This window comes from Branchiostoma belcheri, unplaced genomic scaffold, assembly GCF_001625305.1.
Source record: "Branchiostoma belcheri isolate BF01 breed outbred unplaced genomic scaffold, Haploidv18h27 scaffold201, whole genome shotgun sequence".
NCBI lineage: Eukaryota > Metazoa > Chordata > Leptocardii > Amphioxiformes > Branchiostomatidae > Branchiostoma > Branchiostoma belcheri.
The window spans coordinates 285,493-304,236 of NW_017803503.1; the positions used below are offsets into that span (position 1 = coordinate 285,493).

The window sequence follows — 18,744 nt, forward strand, 5'->3', positions numbered from 1 at the left end:
ATGATTTAATCATCACAAAACAATGCACATCAGACCTGATCACTACCGGACAATATCATCTCTCAAATCAACACCATTACAAAATTAAGAACATTACACATTAACCTATATTTACAAAATATTATATGTACAGTATGTATAATTATTTTGCAGCGGAATGTTGAGAACAGAATCCATTTTAATGGAGGCGAAATGGTCCAAAAGATTACTGATATGCAGGTACATGTACTCAATGCACACAGGAACAGTCCATCCCCTCTCTTTTACTCTTAACAGTTACACTGTTGAATTTTGTTTTTATGGGGGGTGTTTTTCTGTATTTTGGTCTCAAGGGAGGTTTTAATGTCTTGTTTGATTGTCTAGGAATTTTAACCCATTGCCCTGATGTCTTCGAAATAATTCTAAAACGAAAATAATACATGTACATTTACATTGTACATTTAAACGTAAGAGTTTAGGTGCAGTTGTATATGATTGAATGTATATGGCTAAATCTATAATTGCCCCAAAAGCACTGGTTAGAACCATATCATTGTACCATTTAGGGCAAGTAAGTGGGTGCAGTGTTCAAATGTAACTTATGATAACAACATGCAGTTTTACATGGTTCGATTCTCTTCAATACAGCTTGAAAGTAAAGCAGTGATACTCTCCAAGGAGAGATTTTGCCTCCGGCTTACTTTTGACGGCGTCTTAATTGTAGTGAGACTGCATTCGATCTCTTGTTGATTTACAATGTAAAACATGAGGACCATACTACTGGTACTCTTATACTCAATCCCATACCTATACAGGTACCTCCCAAAACCTCATACACTGAAAAAAAATTTTAACACTGTTCACCACTGATAACTTCACATCAGCAGTGTTCTAATTTCAACTCTTACTGGAAATCCAGAAAAAAAAGAAGCTAGGATCTGGTAGGAAAATGGGTGATTGTACCAGTCTGGTATCAATGTTTGATGCTGTACCAGTAACTTAAAAATGTGTGCTATGGCAATGGTGTCACTGGTGCATGGTGCATCATTTAATATATACTCATACATTCATTGTACCCCTGACATTACCACAATGCACAGGCACTGACTTGAAGTACAGAGTCTTTTTACCTATACTACACTGTGTACGGCATGTAGTACTGCATACAAAACTATCAATCCTATCAACTCACTGTGTAGTGTGATTTAACAAGTGGAATGTGTTTTTTCTCTGTTCTAGAAACTATCGAAAAATATATCTGCTCTATTGCACAAGTTAAGTTCCAAAGTGTTTCAAATATAAAGGCGTGACGTCCTATACTATACTAGAACTTTGATTTCCTAGAATCTCTTGACAGTGGAATGATGATGATGAGAAGTGATGGCGATGGCTGCTGCAGTGAGAAGTTGTCTGACTTGAGAAGCTGCTATGTTCCCTAGTTGCCTTCCCTGTGTTATAATATAGTGCAGGCCTGGAAAACATATCAGGATGAAGCTGTGAATAAGACATTTCTGTTACAATGTTCTGTACAATGCTTCTTTGCCAAAGAAAAAAAATGAACACATGTCATCTGATCATAAACACTTGTTGTCTGACTACATGCTGTATACTAGTACTGGAATCAGGTAGACATTTATGACAATTGAAATAACATTATTATATACTAGAAAGGTAACATTTTCAAAGCAAATGCATAATGTTTAGCTTTGCATATGGTCTGCTCTGTTAATTCTTACTCAAATACATTGTACAGTCATATATATGGTGACAGGAGTCTAAATCCCTCCTACTATAAAATTGCAACATGATGTAACCTAACACCAGTTACCATCATGGTAACAGACGGTCTGGTTCAGGTCACTGACAGGTCAGTGTTTGGAACAGAAGAAGAAACAGAGCAAAAACAATATGTCTTCCTTCGGTAAACATTATTACTTGTCTTACATCCAGATTATGAAGGAAACACTCACCTTGGAAGACTTAGTTTGTGGCTTGGCCTCCTCTTTTGGCTTGTCTTTCCCTGCTTGATTTCCATCTGTGTCTTTAGACTCTTCATTCTCTGATTTGTCTTTGTCCCCAGAACCATTGTCAGACTTACTGGTCTCTTCTGAACTTTCATCTTCATCTGATTTTGAGTCCTTTCCTTTCTTGTCCTTCTTTTTATCTTTCTTATCGTCTTTCTTTTTGTCTTTCTTATCGTCTTTCTTATCATCTTCATCTCCTGTTTCATCTTTGTCTTCTTCCTTGTCTTCTTCACTTGTTTCTTCCTTCTCTGTTTTCTTAGGTTCATCTTTGGGCTTCTCTGGCTTCTTGTTTTTCCTTCCTGTGGCAAAAAAAACCAAGAACTTGCTGGATGTGCTGATATTACAAGACATTCCATAAGTCTTGGAATTGCACTAGAAAGAAAATCTTTGTATGGAGGCAAAAATAGTATGTAATCTAATTATATCAATTTTACAATTATTGTATAACTGAAGTGTTGATACAAATGTATGATGTTAAACATGCATAGAAAAATGTAATGTAAGAAAGTTCCATAGTCATGCAAGAAGAAAAAACACACTATACCACGAGAATATCACAGATTAGTACAAAGGACAACACTGAAAATCAAAGAGTGGTTGAGTACCAAACAGTGATGCAAAGAAACCGGGTTTTTCGGGAGGTGGTCCGTCTGCTTCGTCTTTGTCTTTCGTAGGAGATTCTGTTGAAAATAAGAAGGCACTGCCATCAAAATCTGTGTCACTTTGAAACTAAATGGTAATATGCTTAAACAGGAGAACCCACAGATTGTACTACAAACATGTACTGTAATATAATATATAATAGAAAAACGCCAATCTGCTGGTCAAACTACCATAATGAACTGCAGTTTGAAATTTTCTGCGCTAGCAGGCTAAACCATCATCATGTCCGCGTCACATTTCAGCACCAAGGACATGACCCAAATTTTAAACATTCCATCTATGAGGTTTCTTGAGAATATGTATGTCATTAAGGAGACAATACAAACTACAAATATCTTTCACATATAGTGGGAGAAGTCAAGTTGCAAACCAATAGACATATGTTCCAATCAACCATAGATATCACAAAATTCACACAGTTCTATACAGTAACTGTAACCTTTTTGGTAACAACTAAATGAAATAAAGAAGCACCTTTGTCCTTTTCCTTGTCACTTTCTGTACTGTCTCCTTCACTTTCCGACTCTTTCTTAGTGGAGGGCTCCTTATTCTTTGGAGAGTCATCTCCTGTTTCTTCAGAGTCTTCTGCAGATCCACTTTCTTCCTTTTTCTTGTCCTCAGATGAAGCCTTCTTCTCCCCCTTTTTCTAAATTGCGATTTCAAAAGGTTTAAACAATGTAGACATGACTTAAAGCTAATACTACACAAGGAGGCACTCAGACTTTATTGCAGAGCATATTCTAAACAGCAGCAAAGCTTCAAGGACATGAGTGCCTTTTTTCCACTGCATAAACATGATAAAAGGAAAGGAAAGGCTCTAAATTCAATGTCTCAAAACAAATACATCCAACAATACTAGAAAGGCCGACATTTGCTCAGGAGCAAATGCAGCATGGCTTCACCACATCCCCCATACCAAAAATAGATCTATCCCCCTCCAAAAAAGATGGATTGTTCCTAAATCACCCCAGGGCCTCTTCAAAATGTGAAGTGTTCCAACAGTCTATACTCCCATGCAGCAATGGAATCTTCCAATGCCTTTTGCTGTTGGAACATGTATTCATGGTGTGGTGAAGCCATAACAAAGAAAGCAAATATGACAAGTCTAAAAGGACTAGTTGTACAGAAAGTGTATTTTATAAAAGCATCTATGATGAAGTGACTTCTATCACCTTTGGTGGGGCGTGTTTCTTGTCATTTTCATCTGAGTCATCGTCAGATTCATCTGAATCTGTTTCTGAGTCACTCTGTGAAGGAACAGCAGTGTGTAAAGCATTGGGTGAACCAGTGGCAAGAAGCTGTTGTGGACATTACTAAGGATCACAAACTTTAAGTTTTCCCATCAAAGAAGGTGCAACATATTATGTGACAGTAACTGTATTTTTAAAGCTATGAATACTATAAAGCACAAGATTAAAATGGCAATCTATGGAACTAGTAACTAATAGATAGTGGTGAAAAAATAACATTAAAGCAACATTTCTTATCCATTATGACTTTAGGAGCGACTTGCATGTCATGACTTGTAGGGAAGAGCTTCACTAAAAGCAAAATTATAAAGGTCTATGTATGGCACAGACCTCGTACGATTGCAAACAAAAATTCCTACAAGAAAGTCTGTGGTTTACTAAAGAAATCTTATGTGTACAAGGTGCATTTACCTCTTCCTTACGTGCCTTGGGCAAGTCTGCTGGTCTTACTAAAGACAGTGTTTTTGTCTTATTGTCTGGATTTTCCTTCAGCACATGTGTCTGCAACAACAGGTGCCAGGGTGAACAGGTTGGACATCAGGACAAATCTACACCATACTAATGATAACCAATATGTACGTGTTAAGTATTAAAGATGTCATTGAATAGTAGCTGTTCAAAACAGTACAGAAGGAGGGATATGGTGGGACAAGTTAACCTCAAGGCCTGCTCTAGCATTTCATCATGAATCTAAAACTATTACTACTAACACCAAGCTTCAGATTATATACCACCCAGTATGTGGCATACACCTAACTGAGTGGTGTTCAAGACTGTAGCTCTCAGTCAGAAGCTACATGTACATGAAAAATCAACCCTGTAAAGTAAGTACTGAAAATATATTTACATGTAGTCCAAATCACCTACCTTATTCAGGTCTGAATTTTCCCCACTCTCATCTTCAGTCTCTTCACTTTCTGACTCTTCTCCTGAGTCTGAATCCTTCTTCTTCTTTGACTCTCCTAATATTTAATATGTCAAAAGGTGTTAACCCTCAAACCCACATCTTTTAAAACTTGTAACTGTTTAATACAGTACAAAACTAGAAAGGCCAATATTTGCTTTGGAGCAAATACAGCGATGGGTTCACCACATTTTACGACATGGCAGGGAAATAATGGGAAACACAAGGGAAAACAATGATTTACATTGATATAACTATAATATGAAGTAAAATACAACTAAAACAACAGTTGGATAGCTATTCCCTACTTTATTGGTTAGGATTTTTAATTGCATACTGCAAACTGTTGATTTTCAAAATAAAAAAAAACGTCCATGCCCGGCATTCCAATGCTGGAGCAGGAAAGCTTGAAATACCTACCAAAACACTTGAATACAGACATACTGTCAGTATGGACATGCTTCTGTGCAGGTGTTAATCAAGTTAAATCCCAACAGCCAATCAGCAAGAAGTATAGATGAAAGCTGCATGCCTATTGGTTGATGCCCTGCATTCCATTCTGATGACTCATGCCCAAAACGTGGTAAACAAGGCAGACTAACACAGTAATACATTTGCTATAACACAGCCAAAAAACTCAAATAAAACCATTCTAAAAGCCTGTATCACAATAATTTAAAAAACGCCTAGGGGTATTTGCCCACTGTACCTCCATACCAAATTTCAGGACCTTGGGCCCTAAAATGAAGAAGCTGAATCCATTTAAAAAATGGCAGGAGAAGAAGGAGAAGAAACATCAGAAAAAGCAATATGGTTTCACCACACCACTTCGTGGTGTGGTGAACCCATAATAATTGGATAAACTTTGCATAGTACAAAATGTATATTTCTGTGTCCTGTTACACGGATTGCAGTGTTCTAGCCAGCGTGCATCTTTCTGCCATTGGATGGAATTTTTATCTCGCAAGACGGACAAAAATTTTGTCCAATTTGTCATCTTTGACAAACAAATATTGCCAATTTAAGATATAGAAAGACATGTCATTGAAGTAACTTTTTTAGTAAGCTTAGTCTACCAGCAAATATTTGCCCCTCAAAATGCAGGATATGTTATTTCAGAGGGACAGGATTTCAAATTTGTTTAAACTAACTAACCCCTAGCATAGGATTTTCGTGCCTCAAACATAATGCCTCAAGCCTTTGTTGCTTGACATGTCACATCAAACAATATTAAGAAGATTTCAGGCCAGCTAGAACTCTGGTCTCACCTTTCTCAGAGAGTGGAGCGAGTAGTGGCTTATCAAGTGGAGCTAGAAGTGGTTTGTCGAGAGGCTTGAGGGCCTTCCCATCCACCCCGTCCATAGGGGGGAGGGTTTTACTCAGCGCTGGGAGCTTGCCTGCCTCCGAACCAATGGGGGGCAGCGTTCGGTTCAACGGGGGTAACGGTCCGCCCTAGAGTAACAAAATTATGTCACGTCAATTGGATACACTGGTAAAAGAAATATTATGATGTAATGGGGATTTTTGAAAATTTAGATTCTGGGTTTCTTGTCATAATCACATAATAGTTCAATGTAACTTGACCTTATATTTGAAAGGAGAGAAATTGTTGACCTCACTGTTCATACCATGGTTGATTAGCTTACTGCCATGACAACATTGTTACTCAGAGGCTACAAATTCAGTTTTCAAAGTCACTGTTACAGTAATAGCATCCAATTCATGATTATCCACTGTCTGAAGAATCTGATATAATACATATAAAATTGTAAAAGTCTCTAAGACAAGTATGTAATATGTATAATTTCATAATTTAGGCCACACCAATTTTATGTACTACATGTACAAATGTATTACTAATAGTATTAGTTCTCAAATATTTTTAAGCAAATATGTTTAACTTCAAAAACAAAAATGGATTTCAAAAACAAAGCCTTAAATGACCGGCTTTATGCTTTCAATTGGTACACTCAGTTTTCTAAAGCAAATAATCATACTCATCGAGTCATTGACAAGTTTTTCTCTCTGACCTCTGCTTTTATTATGTCCGAATGATGTATTTTCACCTTAAGATTTCCAAGAGCCAATGACATAAATAATGGTGCAACTATACAGTAAGCATTGGTTTTAAGAAAGCTTAATACTTTAACATACGTCCATTTGTCTTCTTCTTGCCCTGGGCGTGAGTGAAGCGAGTAACGGTGTCTGAGAATCCTCCCCTTCCTCTTTGTTGTCGGAGCTGTGTTTACTGAGGTTGAGTGATTTCTGGCCAGAGATACTTTCCATCAACGGGTCCTCATCTGAACTCTCACTGCTGATCTCCCCATTCTGTTGCCTGGGAGAGGCTATCACCATCATGTGGCAACCGCCACATGCAACCTGGGAACAAGAAATAGAATCACATCACATTCCTTATAGTGTTAGAAATACCTGTCTGCAGTCTGCTTTTTGCAGGTACATTTATCAATATTATTATAATTGCAAAATTAAGCAACTTGCAATCTTGCAGACTGAAAAAATAAGGCAATGGTGTTTAAGAGCCTTTGTATTTACTACTGACTTTATATCCAATTAATTTTGCATGTATTTTTCATGTTGCATGTAAAATGTTTGCCACTACATGCAATTTTGTATTATATATGCCATGGGTTTAGATTCAGATTTTTGTATGTATTTGCAGGAAGTATTTCCAAATTGCAGAACAAATTTTTGACATTCTGCAAGATTGTAGTACACTGAAAAAAACGTATTTCTAAATTCTTGGTGACATTAAATGGCTGAGTGGTTAAGGGTAGCAAACACAAGATTGAGAGTTCTTGGGTTTGATTCCTGGCAAGATATTGTGTTCTTGGGAAAGGCAGTGTCTTTACATTCAATTTGACTTTCCTCACTCCACCCAGGTGTAAAAATTGGTACCTGACTTTGGTTGGGGAGGCACAAATGTAAAAGGCGGTGGAAGGAAAGGGTTGGGCTCTGCCTTAAATACCGTGCCCTAGACACAGTGGATTAGCAACCCAATGCTTAAAATACCCCCAAAAGGCATATTTTGTACAATTTATATTTTACTGTTCTGTTCTTACCCATTGTACTTGGAACTTGTTGAATCTGGCGACTTTAAACGGTCTGAACTGGTTGGTGAAACTCTCGTCTCCGAGCCCCAACTTCCCGTGTCTGCCGTCACCAAATGTGTAGAGATAGCCTTTTTCTGCAGGCAAAAAGATACAGAATCAGTGAAAATAGATCTAAGCTTGTTGGCACTTAATTTCTGAAAAAACTGCATACAGGGCTCAACATACCACCTGCATATAAAGGTTAGTGCAGGTAAAATTGGCGCTGTACACTGGTATATCTGATGTCTATCTGCACTAGTCCTAACCTCTACGAGACTAAGAAGTCTCCAAATCTAGGTCTTGCTTTATTCAAGGATCTTCTTAGAGACAAGTCGGAAGAAGGTAACCTTTTGTCACAGTTTATAGTGTAAACTTAACATTTACAATCAAAGTCTCTCCAAATACTTCTGCTTGTTTTCCAATATCTGGGAAACGGACATTGCCAACAACACTAAAACTTGGAGTAGAGGCCGTAACTATGATGGTGAAAATAGTGTCAAACATGACAGAATATTTGCCTTTGGATATTAGGAGAAAATCGACACCCCTTCTAGTCTGTTGGGTGAAGGAAAAAACACCATAGCAGTACCAATACATGACAGATTGGTAGTAATTTTAGGTCACTTATGATTATGGCTAAAGTCAAAAAAGCAAAATTTAATACATTTAATATTGTACAGTCATACAACAAGCAATTTACGTACATTTTCATTACACAGAAAAAAAAAATCCTACTACTACCTTCTTGTTAGAAATCCTTATACCTACACTAAGCAGAAATGAGCACCTCCCTTAGGGCAAATTTCTCTTTCCTCAAACAACTTAACCTTCTCCCTGCTGCCTAACCCTGTAAGTAACTAATACAGACTGCGTTGGCAAACCAGGCTACTCAAGTGTTCTATGGTTAAAGAAAAATAGCACTGTGACAGTTACTGCACCCAGACTTGAGTACCCTCTTCTAAGCAAGGAAAACATAAAATGTCTTGATCCCCCTTGATAGAAAGCACTTTAAAAATAACCTTGGAAACAGCCACTTTGTACAACGTTACTCCTAAAGGCGTTAGAAATATAATCCCAAGTACAGCGATGTATTTCTGGCTATACGATATTGTGGCTAACAAGCTATGCACAAACACTGCTATAGCAACAGATTTGAAAGAGACCCCAGGTAACAAATTAATCCTTGAAATGAAAGAAGCAGACTGTGTAGGTGGATATTGTATCTTGAGGTATTGCTATATAAATAGTGTGTGAAGTCTTTTATATAAGGGACAGATGGTTTTGTGGAAATCCTGGATCTAGGGATTTAATTTTGAGTTATTTTTTGTCCAATTAGTCCACCTGACGTGTATTTTCCTTTGAGATTACGTTTAATTTAAATAGACTATACTCAGACAGCAAAAATCACCTGTTATGGTAGTATATGCCACATCTCACGATGATTTTGAAGAGCCTGGAAGCAATTTTTTTTGTAAGGATAAGATGGACCCCTCCTTACAGGGCTCAAAATTGCACCGTAAAATTGGAGCTGTGCATGCAGGTATTTCTGATGTTTACATGCACCAGTTATTTATTTATATTGCAGTCTGGTAAATGTACAGGGTTCATATACAAAAAAATTGTAAGTGCATGTAGATTTTTGTTTGCTGCACTGACTGTAGCCATCTATAGAGAGTTAAGTACAAGAAATAATGGCAATGGTTTCTGAACAGTTTTTAGTATGATTCATATTTCCTAAATTCTGAGTGATACAGGTAAAATTTGCCTGGTGCAGGTAATTTTCAATGCAGAAAGAAGTATTTCAAGCCCCAGAGTATCCATTCTTAACTGTCCCCAAACCAACCTGTGATGACTGCTGTGAAGTTCTCCCCACACGAGGCGTGTTTACAGTCAGTGTCTCGAAACCTCTCCACCCTGTGAGGGGTGGGCGACTCCAGGAGAGAGTTCCCGTGGCCTAGCTGTCCGCTGGCTCCGTTCCCAAATGTGTAGACTGCACCAGACTCTGTGGAAAACAACAAGACAAGTCAATAATGCTGGAACAACTGTTACAGTGCAGAATAACTATTTAATACAGAGTACACGGTTCCCAAAATGTGTAGACTGCACTATACTCTGCAGAAAACAAGACAAGTCAATAATGCTGAAACAACTGTTACAATGCAGAATAACTAAATACATAGTACACCATCCCCAAATGTGTAGACTGCATCAAAATCTGCGGAAAACATCAAGAAAAGTCAATAATGGTGGAACAACTGTTACAGTGCAGAATCCACATACAATGACTAAATACGTACATACGAACAAAAAAAAGTGGTTGGGAGAAAGAAACAGCTGGTGTGATGCTTGAAATAGAAATTCTTTCAAACGAAAAAGTAGTAGTAGTAGTAGTAGTAGTAGGAAACACATGTTTTGAATTTTAAAACATGCATCATTTCTACAAACCGACAGAGTATGATAACCAATAATAATTATACAATCATTATGATATGTGCAAAATTCGCAAATACCACAGACTACCACATCATCTAGATGTTCCCAGACGGCTACGTATGCCGGTATTTTGTGTACGTCACTACTCTGTGGGTTGTAACTGCCATTGTCTGTAACCCTGGGCACACAGTGTAAATAGTTACCGTTCGCCCAGGGAAGCAATGCAGGCATCTTATTGAGCTGTCAACTCTGAATGGTGCTGACTGAATACTTCATTACTGTAAACAGAACCTCATAAAACATCTTTTTGTATGATGACAAAGTGCATGCTGACATTGTTATGGAAATATTGAGGCAGGGAATTATGAATATGATAAGCCTTTCAGTTTTACACCCACTACTAATATATATAAAATATCAGATTTTGATACATTTTGACATCAGTTTGGTCTGTTTCATATTTTACAATATCTGAATCATACGTGACTGTGGCTGTAGCTGAATGTACATGTAAAAAAAGGCTTGGGAGGACAAACACCTGTAAGATAGACTTTGAACTGAATTTCACATTTTCCCCGGTCTGGTGAAATCACACGTCATGTTGATATGAGTGACCCAATTTTACAACGAAAAGAAAATGCATGCAACAAAGAAGATACAAAGAACAAAATACTCCTAATAAAATGTGTATTGTGTAATGTCTTGTGAGATGATGTCTGTTTTATACTGAGTATTTGCCAATGGTGTCTCTTTTTTCATCAATTGTTATACGCACCACAACTACATGGAAACTAACACCCAAGGTTATAACCTCCTTGGACAAACTGACTTGCTCCTTGGTTACAGGTTATAAGATACCCTGATGTCGTGTTGAAGATTAACCATTAGTAGCTATTTACAACCATTGAATATTTCACAAATAATAATAATAACTTAAAGTCATTGTGAATGAATACATAATAAGCTTTATGATGGGTGACACTGAGTAAATTTCATAACATAATTTTACTCGTATTCAGTCATGATCTATACCTTGAGGATCTTCTGTATTCTTCAACACAAAGCCTGTGGTGTAACCATGTCACCATTCAGTCATTCTACCCCAGACGTACCTGCTATGGCAGTGGTGTGTCCTCCTCCACACGCCACAAACTTGACCTTCTCCTTGATCCCTGTGACCTTCTGCGGAGTGTCGCTGCTGTCGAGGTCCGAGTTGTTCAGCCCCAACTTTCCGTATTCTGTCTCTCCAAACGTGTACAGGTTACCGTCCTCTGGGAGACAGGACCAGCCAAACAGGGTCAATCAGATCATGTTTCTTATGAAATGATAATCTTACGCCCTAAACATTAGGAAGCTGCTTAGCACAAAAGATCAACTGTTACAGCAAGGTATTATGCAAAACAGATTGCTCTCCTATATCTTTTGTATCCTGATTTTCCAATCTTTTGTATCCTGATTTTGTATCTTCTAATCTTTTCCTGATTTTTTTTTAATTCCTGGATTCTACATGGATGTTAGAAATACAAAATACACATCATATTATTTTTTTTCACAGTTTGTTAGTACCAAGCTGTACTGATGATGAGTAAGAAATGCTATTTTTATTTTCGATACATGCATTGGATAGAAAATTAGCTTGGAATATAATGTTTAAATGAAGTCAGGTATATCTTTGAGAATGGTATCTGACATGTAAAACTTCCAACATCAAAAAAACTCATCAAAATCAAAATATATTCTGTAAAACGGATGCCACTCACAGGGGGATAAATCATTAATCTAGTCTGCTAAGGACTTATTTTAAAGCCCATATAAGCTTCCAAATCAATTGCTGTAGCCTAAAAAATCTGATGAGATATAGCATTATACTGGCCAGCTTTTCCTGGTATGCAAAAGCCAGCCGTGTAAGAATGTTAAGAATATGAGCAATACTATTTGTTTGACGTCATGTTTAAAATCAAATTACCTGTGACGACTGCCGTGTGGTAATAACCGCAGGACACACTGATGGCTTTGGAGTCGAAGTCTAGAAGCGTTGGTTCTGAGCACTCTGTGGTGTCCTCGCCTAGTCCGAGCTGTCCCTCACTCCCTCCTCCCCACACGTACACCTTACCGTCACCTAAAGTGGCAAGATGTTGTGGTTAGAGTTGTTGACTCAGAATCTGAAGGTTCTGGGTTCGAATCCCTGGCAGACCCCACTGTTGTGCCCTTGGTAAAGGCACTTTACATCTATTTTCTCACTCGACTTGGATGGAAATGAGTACCTATCTTCAGTTAGGGACGTCTTCTTGGATTGGACGTAAAACTGGAGGTCTCCGTGTTTGAGGAGAGCCACACCTCGAGCACAGATCCCAATGCACTTATCACAAAGAGTAGGGGTCCTTCCCAATGAGTCAGGTTCAAACCTTACAGTCTGGTCTAATGCAGCTTATACAAACTTACTGTACAAAACTGGTGTGTTACGCCTAAAGGCAAGTTTACCGGTTGTGAGAAACAAGCAAACAAACCTTATCGACCAGGATTCAAATCCCAGGACCAAGTATTTGGCCAGATTCATGTGATAAGACATGATCTAGGTGGTTTGTTTGGTATCCATAACAAATTTGTCTGTGTGGACGGCGTTGCCATCCCATTGTCACAGCCGTGAATAAGGACATGATAAAATCAATAGTGCTTTTGACAGCTGGAACAAAGAGAGACATTTATCTGCTATCCTATCATTTTAATAACATTGTCCTCATTGGGTGTAGTGTGAGTCAGAATTGATTAGGTTTTCTGTTAGTAACAACAGCATTTTCTGGCAGCTTGGTATATTTTCTAACCAAGCATACAAAAGAAAAAATTCTGTGCTTCCTTCAATTAACTGGTTTTCAGAAAACATATCTTCCTTAATTATAGAACCATATCATATAAAATATGCATATATCAGTAAAAATTTAATAGTACATCACTCGAGACTTATTGCTCAGAATGAATTGAATGTCGATTATTTGCAAAGTCTGGACATTAACAAAGCAAAAGAAAAATACGGACAATTTGACTTGACTTTGCAGATAGAACTGTTTTGTCCTTAGAAGGTACTTTGATATATCATAATATCCACATCTAATGATATATATTTTGTAACTCTACAAACAAAACCTTAATTTCATTCATTTAATGAGGAATCACTTCCATTTATACCATAGTTGTAAACGCATTGAATCTTTTAACGTAAAACACTAGTCTTAAAAACTTCAGTTCCTCAATTAAACCCCATGCAGGCCCCACCTTGATTTAAAATTTATGGGTTATGTGTAATAATGACCCCTAGCAGTACTCTTTATAACAGCAGTTTATTTTTAACGTTCAGACGTTCAGCAGTCGTTGGGTGTGTCCTTGGTTTTCATACAAAGTATACCAAGTTTGGGTGTGGCAAAGTGTTTTGTTGTCATGGCTGGACAATAACAACATTGAACCATTTCCAAACATGCTAATTTGAGACACATTAAGTTCGTAAAAACACATAAAGAGCAACGCTTTCTGTATTATACTATTATTACATTTAATTTTAGTATTAAAACTATGCTTTCAATTCTCTAACTTCTAACTGCACCCAGCCTTTCTTAATCTTAATTTGAAAAAAAAACTCACCTGTGAGAGCTGCCGAATGGTCTGTCCCTGCAGATAGTGCAATGATGTTTTGTGCTGTCATGGACTCTACCAATACAGGAGATGGGGATGTCTGCATACCACTTACTCCTAGCTGGGATTCTCCATTATTACCAAAGGCATACAGTTTACCATCCTCTGAAAGAAAAGATTGCTTTTACTAGTTTTAGATTGGCATTCAATGGTGGTTAAATAGGGACTTTTACAGATAAGGAAAGATAATACAATGTGATAAGTTGATCTAATAATTGTTTAGTCAATCAATCAATTCACTAACATACTAATCAAATGTGAGTTTTATACAACACATATCTGATACATCATTTGAGTTTATGCAATATAATCTTGCTTGCAGACTTTTTGTATGTAATATGATGCTTGTTTCCACTGTTAGTTGTAGATACCACACTGTTTATTCCCCAAACTCCCATAGTTTGCTATAGATACACAAGTACAGTACACAATAGTGTCTGTGTTTTACCCAGACAAGGTGTGCTCACCTGTAGCTACAAGTGTATGTGATCTTCCACAAGCCACAAGCTTGGCTTTCTCATGCTTAAGGGCTGGAAACAAAACAAAACAAAAGTCCATCTAATTCTATTTCAACCATTGTTCTATCATACAATTATACAATTTACAGCGGTAACAAGATTTTGAGGGTCTATTCAGTTCCAGACCTTGTTGACAACCTCCCAGTCTTATTGAAAATTGAAAAGAATTTTGTTTCACTTTGAGTTGTGAAACATAGTGTACTAATTTTTTTTTTCCAGTTTGTGCAACCATTTGAATGCACAATGTTTAAATCTGTCATCCACAGAACCTATCAATAGTGCAAAGAACAATGTTAAAAAAATAATCAGACAACATTAAATCATCTAAGTTGGACACCAGGTATAAATAGACCCAATAACAGATGTTAAGCATATCATTCTTTGTTCACATCTGCTGCCATAGTTATAATCTTATAGTTATATAACAGCAGGGCTCAAAATCCTTTTTCTGTATACAACATTGAAAATTACTTGCACCACTCAGAATTTAGGAAGACTCATAAATAAATAGATTTGTATATATAAAGTTTAATCCAATACTTACTAAGTACATGAACCAGTTCAGGTTAGGTGCAGGTAGACATCAGAAATACCTGCACAGCTCCAATTTTACCTGCACTAACCTGCATATACCCAGTACATGGACCAGTGCAGGTTAGGTGCAGGTAGACATCAGAAATACCTGCACAGCTCCAATTTTACCTACACTAAGGTGCATATACACCCAGTAAATTTCGAGTGCTGAACAGACACATATTACAATTGCATGGCTAAATTTTGACAATCATATTTGACTCAATACTTACACTTGACACTGCTGGGCTTGGCAGCAGTCTTGGTGTGTCCCAGGCCAAGCTGGCCCCAGTCATTACTACCGAATGTGTACAGTCGACCATTCTCTGCAGAACACAGGGAAACCACAACAACACTTAAGTTAAACACTTAATGTAATCCAAGCTGAACAGGCTAATTTTTCCCCTGAGAGGACTTGTGAAGTGGACTCAGCTCCTAGGAACCATCATGTAGTTTGATTAATTACATCATGTTGATAGCCATTGGGAATCTGTGGTCAGTATCAATCAATTCATCAGGTTTGTCCCCAAAATTGGAATCAAAATGACAAGTAAACAGCTATATTTTTTGCTTCATGTTGTGAAGCATGTTATGTGTATTTCTAGCAGAATAGTTTGACTGAAAGGCAAAAAACACTAAAAAAAAGCATCACAACAACTTTGCTTTTATCAAAAGAAAACAGTGCAGAAACTATCATTATGCTTTATCATGACTCCATTACATCAGTAATGTTGAACTTGTAAGTGGATCTCTAGACAACATTTTGTCAGTGTGAACAAACAAAGCCACATAAAAACATCTACTAGTAACTTGAGCCTGTTTTTAATAGTAGTCTCTCAATTTACCACATCTCACATACATTTTTGTAGCTAACCCAAACCAACATAATGATTCTACCTTCACATGGCTTTTGGATCAACTAGCCATGAATTCGAATATACATGTATTAACAATATTTACCAGGCTTCTATATTTTGGCACAGGGCATCCATAGAAACCTATTAGAGATTCAAACAAACGAATCTACAACTGTATGCACTTCAACCTCATAGATGTAGGTAGCCTATACAATTTATATGAGATGAGATGATATTACAACTTCAATTTGACTAGAAAGTCGATTTTTAAAATCTAAAGTTAGGTTTCAAACTGACGGAAGATTTTACTGACTACGTTTTTTACATCTCTGAGTCTGACGCCTTTAATTTTGAAGTGAAGGGAGCCAGAAGGCAAACACTGGACAGAATAAAGTGGAAAGCAGTAGTGGCCTGCATCGTCAACAGATATGAGTGACATTAATGATGATTTTGATGTTGAGCATGACATGGACTGCTTACCTGTGACTAACGCTGTGTGCTCGTCCCCACATGCCACAGCACAGATACGGTCATTTCTGATCCAAAACTTACTGGAAATGTTCTCTGCAAATTTACTCTTACCAAATGTGAAGATGGCACCGGTTTCTGAGTAAAGAAAAAAAAGAGGCAGATGTTATAATATCTGTGTATGAAGCTACATGATACATCATAGCTTTGGGGAAAAATTACATCATATTCAAAGCAATGCTGTAAGGTATCAAGAAATTCTTTGAAAACAAACAAACAAAACAATTTGTATACCAAAAGACATGACTGAATGTGAGACATGGGCACAAATATGACTTGTAAGGAGTGACTTTTCTATTTATCTATTTGGATGGTCTCCAGGGTAACTAGTATGTTGTGTCTGATTGCCATTTGTGGTTTAGTGCATGTACTTCAATAAGCAATGAACCATGTCTTTCACCTGCACATACCTAAGATGGCAAGCAACCATACAAAATCATGAACAATACCAATATAGCTTATATGGCTTAGTCACGTATTCAGGCCATTGTTTGGTCATTAGGCATATTATCAAATTATTCCCAGCACCTGCAATGCAGTACGTAGGAAACATGACAATAACTTCTGTTTCAAAGAGAGCCAAAGGAAGGTACTTGTATAAAAAAGAAATGTTGAATTTGTTCTACATTAATTCTTCACTTCAGTAAGATCTTTCACCTGATCTGTAACTCTACACTACAGTAGCATGTTGAATGGTACTGAGTCTACTGACAACCCCACCCTACCAACACTGCAAGTGTGTTCAGTATAAGGTATCACAAGTCATCCAAAACCCTGGCTTAAGGTTTTCTTCTTTTTGTAAGGTCTTTTCTTCCACATGTGTATGTACTTATCATATTACCTGAGCCTACAGAAAATGTATGATTAGCATATAAAAAGGACCAAGGCCTGGGAGTAAAAAGTTCTCAGTAGTATTTACAATAGGATTAAATCGTGAACGAAAGGATTAACATGACAGGCAAATTGAAGTGAAATTCCACCAACAATGCATGCTATAATTGTACATTGGCTTCTTCAATAGCTTGTTTACACAAGTATTAACTGAGACCAGCCTTGGTAAAGACATTTCAATGTACATTTTTGAAAATGTGAAACTACAAGTAACTTTGGTTTCTAAAAAAATTCTGACGCTGGAAAATTGTGTAACAGCTCTTATGGCAACCACTAACAGTTTTATTGTATAGAGCAATAAATTGTCTAAACTGGCTTTGACTTTTATATAGACAAACTGCACCTTGAACAGTAATTTACATACACTACTTGGCATAGGGACGTTCAATATTTACATAAGTAGCTTATTGGAAATTTTTGAAATCTTATAAACATGACTAGACAGCTGTTGCAAATTCCTGAGTCACTGTTTGCAGTTGGAATCCAGTTCTATTATCTCTGAAATAATCTGTTGGCCTTTAAGGTTAAACTGTGGTCAATCATGGTAATTTTCTCATTATGTCAATTTGTGACCTATACTCACTAACATCCACCTTTTCATGTGTAGAGTAGGGTCTACGGTCAAGTAAAGGCATAATTATCAAAGCAAAGGTTAATAATTATTAATATCAATATTCTACGTCATAAAACTGAAACATGTCCAAGAGTAAAACATCTGCATAATTAAGCGAGACGATTTACTACGTAGATTATAAATAAACGACAACATATTTTATTGATCTGATAAAGGTTATAAATTTTATTATTTTGCAGCAATCCAGATGGTCTAAATGGGTCAGCCGGCACAGTAGTTATTGACCGTAAACAAACAGGCTTTACGGGGTATTATTTATGATATTTGATCTTGCTGGTGGGACGTGCGTAGCAACCTATGGTAGTTGACAAATAGCAACCGGCGGCTTGGGACAACGCTCGACAGGTCAGCGTCAACTTTTGCCCTTCCCGCCAGTCTGTAACCTTAGTAAATCATCAGCCATGACTTCATGGTTCTCGAATGAAACTTTCGAGGCGGTATATCAATGATAATTGTTGCGGGGTTGGATTAATAATCGAATTTCTAATATCAAATTTACTCACCTGGAACATCGTCGTCGTCGGACGCCATTTTGTTCCGTACAAATATTTCAGCCCGTGATTTGTGACACGCCGATTCGCATGGGGTCAATGACACCAAAAAGAAAGATACTTATAAAAAGGCATGTTTTCCATATTTTTGTAACTTTAACTAAATAACTGTGTACAAAGCTTTAACATCGTATTTTGGACCAAT

The 18,744-nt window shown here is 37.2% G+C and overlaps 1 protein-coding gene across 1 annotated transcript; it reads right to left on the bottom strand.

Moving 5' to 3' along the window:
* Positions 1-272: 272 nt before the first annotated feature.
* Positions 273-18,624, bottom strand: LOC109469396 (X-linked retinitis pigmentosa GTPase regulator-like). Its single transcript, XM_019767901.1, has 18 exons — positions 18,552-18,624; positions 16,476-16,601; positions 15,372-15,464; positions 14,515-14,577; positions 13,997-14,152; positions 12,330-12,482; positions 11,476-11,634; positions 9,774-9,932; positions 7,901-8,025; positions 6,975-7,199; positions 6,089-6,272; positions 4,784-4,878; positions 4,328-4,417; positions 3,839-3,913; positions 3,141-3,312; positions 2,609-2,683; positions 1,950-2,302; positions 273-1,450 (listed from the first exon to the last, which is right to left on the bottom strand). The coding sequence occupies exons 1-18, from the start codon at positions 18,577-18,579 to the stop codon at positions 1,433-1,435; spliced, it is 2,349 nt and encodes a 782-aa protein (XP_019623460.1). The 5' UTR covers positions 18,580-18,624; the 3' UTR covers positions 273-1,432.
* Positions 18,625-18,744: the final 120 nt, after the last annotated feature.

What these genes read in the sequence shown, in the direction of transcription:
- LOC109469396 (XM_019767901.1), bottom strand. Translation starts at nt 18,579, where the DNA reads ATGGCGTCCGACGACGACGATGTTCCAG. An exon ending in ACAAGTTCCAAGTACAATGG is followed by an intron (nt 7,200 to 7,900) that starts GTAAGAACAGAA and finishes TCTTGTTCCCAG; the next exon opens with GTTGCATGTGGCGGTTGCCA. An exon ending in CCAAGGCACGTAAGGAAGAG is followed by an intron (nt 3,914 to 4,327) that starts GTAAATGCACCT and finishes GTTCCTTCACAG; the next exon opens with AGTGACTCAGAAACAGATTC.